This window comes from Nelumbo nucifera, chromosome 1 (genome assembly GCF_055504915.1).
Source record: "Nelumbo nucifera cultivar China Antique chromosome 1, China Antique-T2T, whole genome shotgun sequence".
Classification (NCBI taxonomy): domain Eukaryota; kingdom Viridiplantae; phylum Streptophyta; class Magnoliopsida; order Proteales; family Nelumbonaceae; genus Nelumbo; species Nelumbo nucifera.
The window spans coordinates 125,237,533-125,249,398 of record NC_142649.1 but is presented as its reverse complement, the minus strand read 5'-3'; the positions used below and the strand labels follow the sequence as shown (position 1 = coordinate 125,249,398).

Genomic DNA, 11,866 nt, shown 5'->3' with positions numbered 1-11,866 from the left:
ATATATATATATATTTTATTATTATTCTCTTCGTTCAAGTTATAATGAGATCTTTCATTATTTTTTTTAGGTTTTAAGGTCTTTTAATGTCAATAAAACAGTTTTTTATTGGATAAAAAAAGAAAAAAAAAAGAATCTTTTTCCAATTTTTTTACTGGGTTTGGGCTTGGGCCTGGGCTTCGGGCTTTGTATAAGGGCCGAACTCGGGCTCAAGACCTAGGCCCGATGGTTAGGCCGGGCTTGGGTTGGGCCTGAATATATTTTCTAAATATAAAGACAAAACCCGGCCCGGCCCATGAACAAATCTAATTTGAGATTTGGTTGAGGTCACTTAGGTTGTATTTGAAATAGTGTAAATACAGTTTTACACCATGGAGTTTTCCTTCGATTGGTTTATATGAGTGTAAATGGGAATCAGATCGGTGGGTCCATTGTACACTCATGAAGGGGAGAGTTTTATCTTGTTTACATTTCCCTTCGATTACTGATGTAAAACTCGATCTACATGTTGTTTTACATTGATTTTCAGTTGTTATTTATGCCTTATCCAAACGACTACAAAACCGGACCAGAGTGTAATATAACACTAGTGTGATATTTACACGACAATCAAACACAGCTATGCGATAGTTTGAAAAAGAAAAGCAAATCATTTTCTAAGCAAATTTTATGAACCTGAATGCAAAAAACAATGGTTCTTTTACTCATCTACATTTTTAAAATTTATCCCTCTCCCCACCTTGAATATACCCGATTTGCATTTTCAATTGCCCTTGAAAACTTTGAATGTAGGCTGCATTTGCCATTTGGTAAGAGTGCAAGTGCAAAATTGAAGAGAATTTGCACTCTTGGATCGGTTTTGTAGGCATTTGTTAAGAATGCATTTTTGTATTGAAAATGAAAGTATTTCATCCATTTTGGCATTCAAGATGGAACAAAACTTTGCACTCAAGGTTGGTTAATACAAAATAAATTGGTTTCAGCACTGAGATTCATATTTGCACCCATAACAACCAAACAAGACACTACAAATTCTCAGTGCAAAACTGAACAGGGTTTGCATCCTTGTATTTATTTTGAACAAATTTGCATTTACATTAGTGCATTTACTTTTTGCACTCTTACCGAACACATTAGGCTCTTTTTATTTGCAATGTAAATCTGAACGGGATATAAAATTTTCACCTGGTTCAGTTATGCATTTCATTTGTTTGTGACTGTAATTTGCACTTTTGTCTCATTTATACTCGTTGGAGGTGCAAAATTTACATCTAAGGCTGCATTTGAATGTAATTTGCACTAATACAAAACTATAGTAATGCAATTTACCCTATTTTGTTTGATTTCGGTACAAATGGAATATAAGACTTAAAGCAGAATAAAGTAAAACCCAAAATACAATTAAACCAGAATTTGCATTATTTTTATTTGTACTCCCATGCATCTGTATTACCACAATAAAATTGCATTGCAACCAAAAACAGCCTGAAAAAATTGATATAATATTTGCACCACCTTTCAAATATCCTGATCCTCTCTTATACAAAATAGAGATTGTACTCTTTTACCTCCTACCTTGATCCTCTCTCATACAAAATAGAAAATAGAGATTGCACAATTTTTACCTCCTACACAAATAACCTTTCTACCTATACTCTTTTTCATATAAAGTGGGAGCATGTCATTTCGCTTCATTCTTTACTTGTCACAAAACAAGGCAAAGAAAATCTGAAGCTAAACCACAATTTATACTCACTCAGCCCATTTGTACTCTTCTGCATATTTACACAGGTGCAAATAAAAATTGTGCTGCAGTCAAATGATGCCTTAGGAGAGAAAAAAGTGAACCAAACCGATCTTCACCGGCCACCACTCGGGGGGCCGGGCTGGATCTGAACCCTTATGGCGTTATCTCATCATACCCGAGTTACCCGATCGAACCGGCTCGGCTCATGGTTACCCTCATCTGGAACCTGTTTGGCGGAACAGAGGATCACTGGTCTCATTTTATCCAGTTATTACACTGATAAGGGTGGTTTCATAATTTAGTAGACTTTTAGAAAACTTTCCCTTCTCATCAAATCAGAGCATCCGTAAACTACCCCTAATATTAATCCAAACCACTGCAGTACCATACAAGAAAACGACAAAGAACTTTGATAGGACCACGAATAAGAGCCGAGAGGAACCTTCTTTCCGTCAGATTAGAATCTATCCAACACAACGAACGCTTTGGACACCAATCGAATGATTAAGCACCCTTCTCTGGTTTGCGGGATCCCGTCGGGTCCCCAGCCGTCACCATGTCAGTCAAAGCAGCTTTTGTCAGAATTCTACCCTGTTAGGGGTAGTTTCGTCAAATTAAACTGTAAGGAGGGAGCCGTCACCCTGTTCAAGGTCATTTTGGTAATTGTGTTAAATTGTCAGTATATTTCGGAGAAAACGAAATTATTTAATATTTAATTGTTTTATTTATTACAGTATTTTGAAGAGAGAGAGGAAACGAAGAGGAAAGAGAGAGAGAAAAGAAGCGAGGGAAGAGAGAGAAGAGAGAGACTAAGCAGAGCTGTACTCCACATGGCCTCGTTGCCGCTGGGGCCTCATCCACCACCACCACCACCACCACCACCACCAGAGAATGAGGCAGTGAAGATTGCGCCTCGTCGGTCAGAGATGGGAGATGATAAGGTATTTACGGCGAGATTCCATGATTTCCGAGAAGATTTGTAGATTTCTTCGACATCGTTCTGTGCTTTCGAGCTTTTCCATTTATTGGCATTTTAGCTTTTTTTAGTGATTTAACCGTAGAGGTTCTACATTTATGTAACTTATTTTTCGGTGATCTCTCTGTTTCTGTTACGTGGATTTTTTAGTGACTTTGTAGCATTTATTCGTGCCTTTTGTCTAAGATTGAACGGAAATAATCTGCAGGAGAAATTGACTTTTTAGTGAGATTTTATCAAAGGATTAATTTTCCGGTCAAATTATTTTTCTGTATTCTGGCTTTTGATCTGTCTCTTCTAATAAGATTTTGTGCTTACATGTTTCTTTTTCGTTTTTCTGTACATTGATCATTTCTTGATGATCACAACAAAATTTATGGAGGTTGCTACGATCTCACATGCTTCTTTCCTCCATATTTTGTTCAATTTTCTTTTAGTTTTTGTTGATTTCCTGTTCTCGTTTGACGGAAATTGATTGGTGAGGTTGAGGCGATTTTTGTTATCTTTTTTGTCATTGCTATTTCTGAGGTGCTTTCCCTCTTCTAGGGTTTGTTAGTTTTTCGACTTTCGAGCTTTGCCCGATCTCAGATGGGTATATTACAATTTATTGGGGAATCCAGTTATATAAGCTTGGGTGTTTGATGTTTTCTTGCGCTTTGGTCTGGCTTCACCCTTTGAGGTTTGCTTGATGCTTTTTCTTTCGATCTTTACGTTTTTTCTTTCTTTATTTTTTCCTTTTTGTACGTGATAATCCTTTTTCGTTTCCATTTCTCATTTGCTTGTCCTTCAATCTGATATAGTTTGCTTCATGATGTTAGTTGTTTTATTCTCTGATTGATGCTTCGCCCATTTCCGCTTTGATCGTCAAGCTTTCGGGCATTTGATTCTTTCTTGGAAGCCACCACCTTTCCATGCTGCTTCTCTTTTACGAATTTTCTGAGATCTTTGCTTTTGGTTTCCTTTTCACCCTGCTTCTTTTTTATGGGGTCATTTCACCTTCTATTGTGTTTGTTATTTTTCTTATTACTTAGTTTAGGTAGTGTGCTTCCTTAGGCTTATTACTGTACTTCGACTGTGATGGTTAGATGCTCCATGTGGGATGGATTATTTTTGTCGTTCTTCCTTACTACCCGCACCTTATTTGCATTGTAGCCTCCGTTTGAATTTTTAGAGTTCATATGTATTGCAGGAAATGTCAACTCCTGTCATTGAGGGGAATGATCCAGTCACTGGTCACATCATTTCTACCACCATTGGAGGCAAAAATGGAGAAGCCAAGCGGGTTAGTGCTTAATCTTACTGATTAAATATTTTTTGTAATCATTCATTGACTCCACTAATTTGCAATTCTTTTTGTTCTTATCAAGTAGTTAATACGTTCTTGTTGAAAATCCAAAAGTTCTCAAAAGCAAGTAGGTTGAAACAGTTTTTAGATAGTTGCATGATCTTGCCTGATTTCTTCAGGCGTATGACTTTTAATTGTTTTTATTAGATGCACTCAAATTACTAAACTCCTGATCATGTGTAGTAGTTCAATGCTCATGGCTTCTTTTTTCTTCCCTCTTTTCTCACAATTTGAAAGCTGACATATTTGTTACCTGTCATTTCAGACCATCAGTTACATGGCAGAACGAGTTGTGGGTACTGGGTCATTTGGAATTGTTTTTCAGGTATAGATTGTAGGTTTGCAGGAGTTTTATCTTCTTACATTTTTCATCTCCGATCTTGCTCACTGCTTGTACTCTTATCATTCTTCCAGGCAAAATGCTTAGAGACTGGAGAAACTGTGGCAATTAAGAAGGTTCTCCAGGATAGGCGGTATAAAAATCGCGAGCTGCAGTTAATGCGCTCAATGGATCATCCAAATGTGATTTCTCTGAAGCACTGTTTCTTTTCCACCACTAGTAAGAATGAGCTTTTTCTCAATTTGGTCATGGAATATGTCCCGGAGACCCTCTACCGGGTTCTGAAGCACTATAGCAATGTTGGTCAGAGGATGCCATTGATCTATGTGAAGCTCTATACATACCAAGTATGTTGTATGATTATTTTTATTATATAATGCTTTGCACTTGTTTTTTTTTCCTTTCTTGATACTTAATTGGGGTTTCTATTCCAGATATTTAGGGGGCTGGCATATATTCACACTGTTCCTGGAGTTTGCCACAGGGATGTAAAGCCTCAGAATCTTTTGGTATGCCCTTTTTTGAATGCATAATTTTCAAATGGGTTTTTATGGCCGCTTATCTTATTATGGGTATTCACTTGTTTGTGCTTTCCTGGAGCTTGTCATCTTCTCTTTGCTTCCTAATACATTTGTTTCCAGTCCATTGAAAAAAAAAAATTATTCTGCAGGTTGATCCTCTTACTCACCAGGTCAAGCTTTGTGACTTTGGAAGCGCAAAGATTTTGGTATGTGCAAACCATGTCAATCTGTGTTATCCATTTTTCCATTCCCTTCTTTGTTCTAAATAACCGGAACCTTTGAGAAATTTAAAAAACCCATCTCTGTTGTATTGTAATAGCCTTGAGAACATTAGTGGATCCATATCAATAGACTCGCTTCTGATTCCTGATGTTTAAAAAAACATAATGAGTCCAGATTTATTGAAAAAGTACACCTTTACAGCCTTGGTGAAAGGATGAGGCTCATAAATAACGGTTATTCACTATGGACTGACTTATCATTTACTAAGACATCTATTATTACTTTTACATGTGGTTTTGAAGAGGAAGTCTTTATGTTATTATTGATTAAGGTGCAATGCTAATACCAAACCCTATATTGTAGCATCATCAATTCTGGTGTTAGGGGTACACTGTGGGTTGGGTTGAGCATTTGTTAAATTTTGAATGGGCACAAACCCTAACCCGAGCCTGATGCAGTTGAAGTTCATCAATTTGGGCAACCTGACCTGCACCCCTATCTAGTATGGGGTTTGTGTATCTTAATAGTTATTTCCTATAAGACATTTAACCCTTCCATTTCCTTGGTATATTCTCTCTGTATAGGGTGATGGCTCGTTCTGATGGTAAAATCTCAGGCTGGCGAGTATGAGAACATGGGTTTGACCATTTGAGTCTGAGACGAGTCACTTTATGCTAAAATGCTGGAGGTTATCTGGTTAGATCCATATCCAGCGACTCCTCCCAAGATCCTGGATTGTCAGAACCAACATAATGGCCTTTTTACACTCTTTATAAAGAGAGTGAAATTGCATTGTATGGGAGGCTGTAAATTCCAGTTTTCATGACTTAAAAGTTAAATGGAATTGCATCACCACTCTAGTACTGGATTTGGCATGTCTTAGTAGTTATGTCCTGTTATCCTGTAGAATACCCATTCTAGATACATATGTAGTAAAGTCCCATAGTCTGGGAGGTTATACAAGGCAATAATTTATGTTTTTAATCAAGATGAAGTTGCTTCACTGATCTCATCAGTAATGCTTTAAGGCTTTGTGCTGCATATGCTTGTTGCACTGAACTATGAGCTAGATTTCCATGGTAGGAACCATGTTTATTGATAGTGCTTAGCCAGTCTGTGTGGTTCCCTGTTTCTGTTTATTGTCATGCAGATTCTCCCACCAGTGTCAGGTTAATTTTTTAGTATTTGTTGGTTATATATAATTGGCATGAAGTCTTGTTTGCAATCTTATTTAGACTGCCTTCATTATTGTGCAACATTTATGTTAATGCTGGCATCTATTCCTGATACTGTTGCTTAATTGGTACACATGCCCACACCAAAATTAATTGTCAAATAGTGTTACCAAGGTACTCTGCTGTGTCAACTCTGAAGCAACACACTTAAGTAGAGGTGTTACAATTGTATAACGTTTGAGTTGGAGTACTGAAGCTTGATGTGATAACTTTGCCAGAAGCAGAACATTCAGGCCTCCTAGAAATTGAATAAGAATTTATTTTTCTTCTTTTTCTAGTATTTTTTGGCTTTTCTCTCTTACTCTCCAGGTATTCCAGAGTTTTGTTTTCTATTTTCCATTTTTTTGTGGTGACGAGGTCCAAAATCTAAACTCCTTAGTTTTCTCTTGTTGTTCTCTAGCATGTTATGGTAATTGCAATGCCTGCCCTTTGACCCTCAAAATGTTCAACTGTATGTTCCAGTTGGCATGGGTATAAAGGTTGGTTCCAGATTCATCAGAAAAAAGGTTGGTTCCAGATATTGAAAACCTTTTATTTTATGCCACTCCAGGGACATGTCTGAATGAGATATGGTTTTGCAGACCTGATCTGTTAAACAATTGTTATAAAAACTCTAAATTTGAACTTTATCGTAAAGATTGAAAAGGAAAAGGAAAAACATATTTCGCAAATATAAAATTTTGTCCTTTATAAATTCTAAAACTATGTAGTCTTATATTTGTCTAGTACAAGTTTGAACCTGAATGGAGCCTCATTCCAATTGACGCCCTTGCTGTTTCATTCTTCTTGTTATCTCTCTCTCTCTCTCTCTCTCTATCTATCTATATACTAATATTTTTTTTCAAAGTAGATTTCCTGTATTGAATTGTTAAGCAATCCTTTTCTGCCATTCACATGGCATATTATAAGTACCCAGTTCTGAAATCTGTTTTTACCTTTTAAGGTAACTTAAAAGATGAGAATACTTTTTGCCCATGATTTGATGGCTTTATGTGTTTTTGGTTGAACCGTTTTCCCTCTTCTGATGGTATTCATCAAGAATTATATTATCAGGTCAAGGGTGAAGCAAACATATCGTACATATGCTCTCGTTACTACAGGGCTCCAGAACTCATATTTGATGCAACTGAATACACAACATCCATTGATATCTGGTCAGCTGGCTGTGTTCTTGCTGAGCTGCTTCTTGGCCAGGTATGCAATTTTCTAAACATCTTAGGGTCTGTTTGGTTTGCAGCCGGAATCGGAATCGAAATCCTTTGGAATTGGAATGGCCTATTCCCATAGTCTGTTTGGTTCAGACAGGAATGGGAATGGGAATTGGAATCAGCTGGAATGAGATTTCATTCCCAAGGGAGGGGCAGGGAATGGTCATTCCCTCAAATGGGGGAATGCCATTCCAGCAGGAACGGGAATGGAATTCCGATTCTGCCCAACCAAACAGCTGGAATCGGAATAGCCCATTCTGACTCCGATTCCAGACCCCTATTCCTGCAAACCAAACGGGGCCTTGGAATCGGAATAGCCATAGTCTGTTTGGTTCAGACAGGAATGGGAATGGGAATTGGAATCAGCTGGAATGAGATTTCATTCCCAAGGGAGGGGCGGGGAATGGTCATTCCCTCAAATGGGGGAATGCCATTCCAGCAGGAACGGGAATGGAATTCCGATTCTGCCCAACCAAACAGCTGAAATCGGAATAGCCCATTCTGATTCCGATTCCAGATCCCTATTCCTGCAAACCAAACGGGGCCTTGGACGAATGATCCTGCATTTTCTCATAGTGTTTTGAAAGAAAGTTCTAGTCTGGTTCCTGTAATAATTTATGCTGATGTTCTCTGAATTCTAAATTTTCACAGCCATTATTTCCTGGAGAAAGTGCAGTTGACCAGCTTGTTGAGATCATCAAGGTAAGCTTCATTTTCCCTATGAAAGTTAATGGAATGTCTTGATTCTGGGGCTTGGTGACATATTCGGGTATCAAATGTCATATCTGCACCTGTATCTCATGTACAAACTACAACAATTATATTGATTGGGCCCAACTGAGATTTTGCGCCTTGGCGAGAGGGGGAACATTCACTTGATCTTGGTCTATGTAATTTTAATCTTTAATATAATATCTTATATACCACTGCAAATAAACACAGGTAAAAGTACTCCTAATTGATCATCTAATATTGAATATTGATGTGTTGTGCTGGACTCTTTAAGTGTATTGTAGATTGCATAACTGTACATGCTTCTAAACTCTACATACTGTAGAGAACCTGTACATGGGTCCTTAAGCCACAAATCCTAAATTTACTAAAATGTTCATGGATGCCATACAATTACACTAGTGGTTTGATCACTTAATGCCTTTGTGCAGGTTCTTGGTACTCCAACACGAGAAGAAATTCGCTGCATGAACCCAAACTACACTGAGTTTAGGTTTCCACAGATAAAAGCTCACCCTTGGCACAAGGTAGCATTTGAGTGTATGTGTTTTTTTGATTAATAGGGTTTTCAGAGTGGGTTGTGCACCCAAATTATGGTCGTTTTAGAAGCTATTGTTTTATCATTGGAAGAAGAATAGGGGACTCTGGAGAAATGTTCATTGATATTCATTGAATATCAATTGTCAAGAAAATCTTTATAAACCTTTCAACTTTTCTTCAGTTTGAAGGTTGTCATATTTCCTGGGGCTTGGTGTGTAGCAGGCATGGTACTATTATTTGGTTTATCTGGCTCTGGAAGTAGACATATGTCATGGAACTGCTGGCACTCTTGTAAAAATATTGTGAAAATCAGAATCCCTGAAAAATTGTATATTAGAAATTGAAAATCTGGCATGAATATTTCATATTGTAATCAAACGCAATCACTATAAGAAAACAAGATCAACAGCAAGTGTGATAAGATAACACTCGTGCCTAAAAGTCACAGATCGGATTTGCATTCAGAAAGGGATCTGTAGTCATATTTATAAAAGTAAAGTGCATCCATAAAAGCATGAGATTGCATCATAGTTAAGGAGTCAACCACATGCAACTTTGTTGGATATTCCAGTCTACTTGTGTTCTTCAAAAATCACAATTTTTTACTTGCTTTAGGGTTGAAAGGATGGGAGTAGGGAATGGTTCCCTTTATATTTCTAACTTGTTACTGTATCCAAGTCAAAACACTAGGACATTCTTTGGTATACATGGCAATATGTAAAGCCTAATTGTGTTTAACATGGATGCTCACATATGATGCAGGAAAAAATATAGCAGTTACTGAAGTTTAGAAGTATGGGTGGTTGGTGCAGTGAAGATACTCCTAAGCTGCACCAATTTGAACACTCTTGTGAAGCTAGTCATTTGAATATTGGTTTTGTTTTATTACCAGTTTAGATCTTTTCTGCAGTCTGGGTTTTAAGTCATTTTTGCAGTTTACTATCCCAAGTCATGCATAGCACATAGCAGTAAATGACTATCCTTTGGAAATAGCATGTTTTGGTTGAATACTTAACAAAATCATGCTACTTGTTTCAAGTTATTTTGTTTCCTTTCTTGCTTTTGAAAATCACTTGGATGTATGTTTAAATCCTTGGTTCAGGTCTTCCACAAACGAATGCCTCCAGAAGCGATAGATCTTGCTTCAAGGCTTCTTCAATATTCACCAAGTCTCCGATGTACTGCGGTTAGTAGTATTTCTTAATAACTGCCCTTTTCCCTCAAAAAGGGGCTGATATTGTAATCTCTGCGTGTTCCCCTTTTTTGGATCAATACAGTTACACCTTTACCTTTCAAAGAAAGAGTGGTATTTCTTAACAACTAATAACTGCCTTAATATTGGTGATGATCTTGTCTCTCCCCAAAAGAAAAAATATTTACAGTAGTACAAAAGGGTAAATCAGCTGTATTTGTGTATATAAAGATAAATGTGGTGAGTTTGATTTTAAGGCTCAGTTTGGAAGGAGTACAAATACAAATATGTAGAGTGCAAAACCTTACATTTTGTATGTATTTGTACTGTACATATTTGTATTTGTACTCCTTCCAAACTGAGCCTAAGAACAAATGTCATCATTCTTTTCATTTTTAACTGTTAATTTTGTCACTGCAGCTAGAAGCATGCGCACATTCTTTCTTCGATGAGCTTCGGGAAGCCAATGCCCGTCTTCCTAATGGTCGTCCTTTACCCCCTCTCTTCAACTTCAAACAGGAAGTATTCATCTGAACTGCCCTTTTTTCTTTATTTTCTCTCTTATACTACAGATGTGCAATCCTTGCTACCTGAACTTTCTCCAAATGGAAGTTTAGACAATTGAACCACTTGGAGAACTGTCTAGTACATGGTATAATATAGAGTTAATTTGGTGATATTAAGACATGTCCAAGTCCAGAGGTTTGGATATCTGATGGCAGGGTTTGCATTGATCACACCATCCTGTCTGGTTGAATATGGGAGAATGTCTAGCTAGAACTCTAAAGTGACCCATAAAAAGCAGCCGATTACAATTATGTAATCATCCGATTTGTACATTATATCAAGTATGTAATGGCACATAATGTTTCATATGTATGATGAAAAAGGTAGCACGTGAGTAGCCACTGGCCACAAGAGAAAAAATTTTATAATTAGTGGATCTTTTGCTGTCTTTTTGTTCCTGGAGTGGCTGCTAGCTTACTTAACTGACCTTGTATCTAATTTTTCTTCCCTTTGAATACAGTTATCTGGGGCTTCACCAGAGCTCATCAATAAACTGATACCTGAGCATGTGAGGAGGCAATTTGGTATGAATTTCATGCACCTTGCGGGCACGTAAGCCAAAAGAGCCCCTTGGGATTGATTTCTGCTGCTTAATGGATGTGAAACAGAGGGTTCCCTCTGTATGGTTAAATCATCATATATTCAGGTCAGAAAGGCTGCTGCATTGTCTAGCTCGGCAAAGATAATATAATTACATGGGTGATGGGAGAGCTCTGCTTCATTCCTCTCTGTTTATCTTTTTTTTTTTTTGTCGTATATCAATCTTTTTCTTTTCTGGTTCTTTCTTTGTATATTCATCTGATTATTAAGATAGTTACAGTTAGACTGATCAGAAAGCTGGAAGTAGAAATATGGTGCGAACAGCGAATCATGTGTAGCTAGGGAGGGATGCGGAAGAAAATGTCAGGAACAGGGTGGGGTTGTTGTAAGGGTTGGTCGAGTATTCTACATATACTTGTGGCGGCTTGTGGTTGTGGACTTCAAATCGCAAGACAAGGCTATTGTTCTTTGTTTTTTTTTTTTTTTAAATCTTTTGTGCTTTCTGTAATCTGTATGCATCTGTTGATGTTCATACAGTAGTAGTAGGGCTATACAGTCCCATGTCAATTGTGGTTTTGATGCTATTTTGATTATGTACATGTTCTCGAGGCCTTGTTTTCGGAATGTTAGAATTGGAATTTGGAAAGCTGTTATACTAGAAAATGCTTGATCCAGCTGTGCTTCTGATAGAAAATTGGGGG

At 37.4% G+C, this 11,866-nt stretch overlaps 1 protein-coding gene across 1 annotated transcript; it reads left to right on the top strand.

The window, feature by feature from the left end:
- The first annotated feature begins 2,467 nt into the window (after nucleotides 1-2,467).
- Nucleotides 2,468-11,828, top strand: LOC104609753 (shaggy-related protein kinase eta-like). The gene is made up of 12 exons (XM_010276128.3): nucleotides 2,468-2,688; nucleotides 3,913-4,005; nucleotides 4,334-4,393; nucleotides 4,483-4,755; nucleotides 4,843-4,917; nucleotides 5,079-5,135; nucleotides 7,440-7,580; nucleotides 8,246-8,296; nucleotides 8,758-8,853; nucleotides 9,969-10,052; nucleotides 10,479-10,580; nucleotides 11,086-11,828. Exons 1-12 carry the CDS (start codon nucleotides 2,578-2,580, stop codon nucleotides 11,179-11,181), a joined length of 1,239 nt encoding a protein of 412 aa, XP_010274430.1. The 5' UTR covers nucleotides 2,468-2,577; the 3' UTR covers nucleotides 11,182-11,828.
- Nucleotides 11,829-11,866: the final 38 nt, after the last annotated feature.

Coding starts and splice junctions, on each gene's coding strand:
- LOC104609753 (XM_010276128.3), top strand. CDS start 2,578: ATGGCCTCGTTGCCGCTGGGGCCTCATCCACCACCACCACCACCACCA. Junction 4,756..4,842: donor TGAAGCTCTATACATACCAA/GTATGTTGTATG, acceptor TTTCTATTCCAG/ATATTTAGGGGGCTGGCATA. Junction 8,854..9,968: donor AAGCTCACCCTTGGCACAAG/GTAGCATTTGAG, acceptor TCCTTGGTTCAG/GTCTTCCACAAACGAATGCC.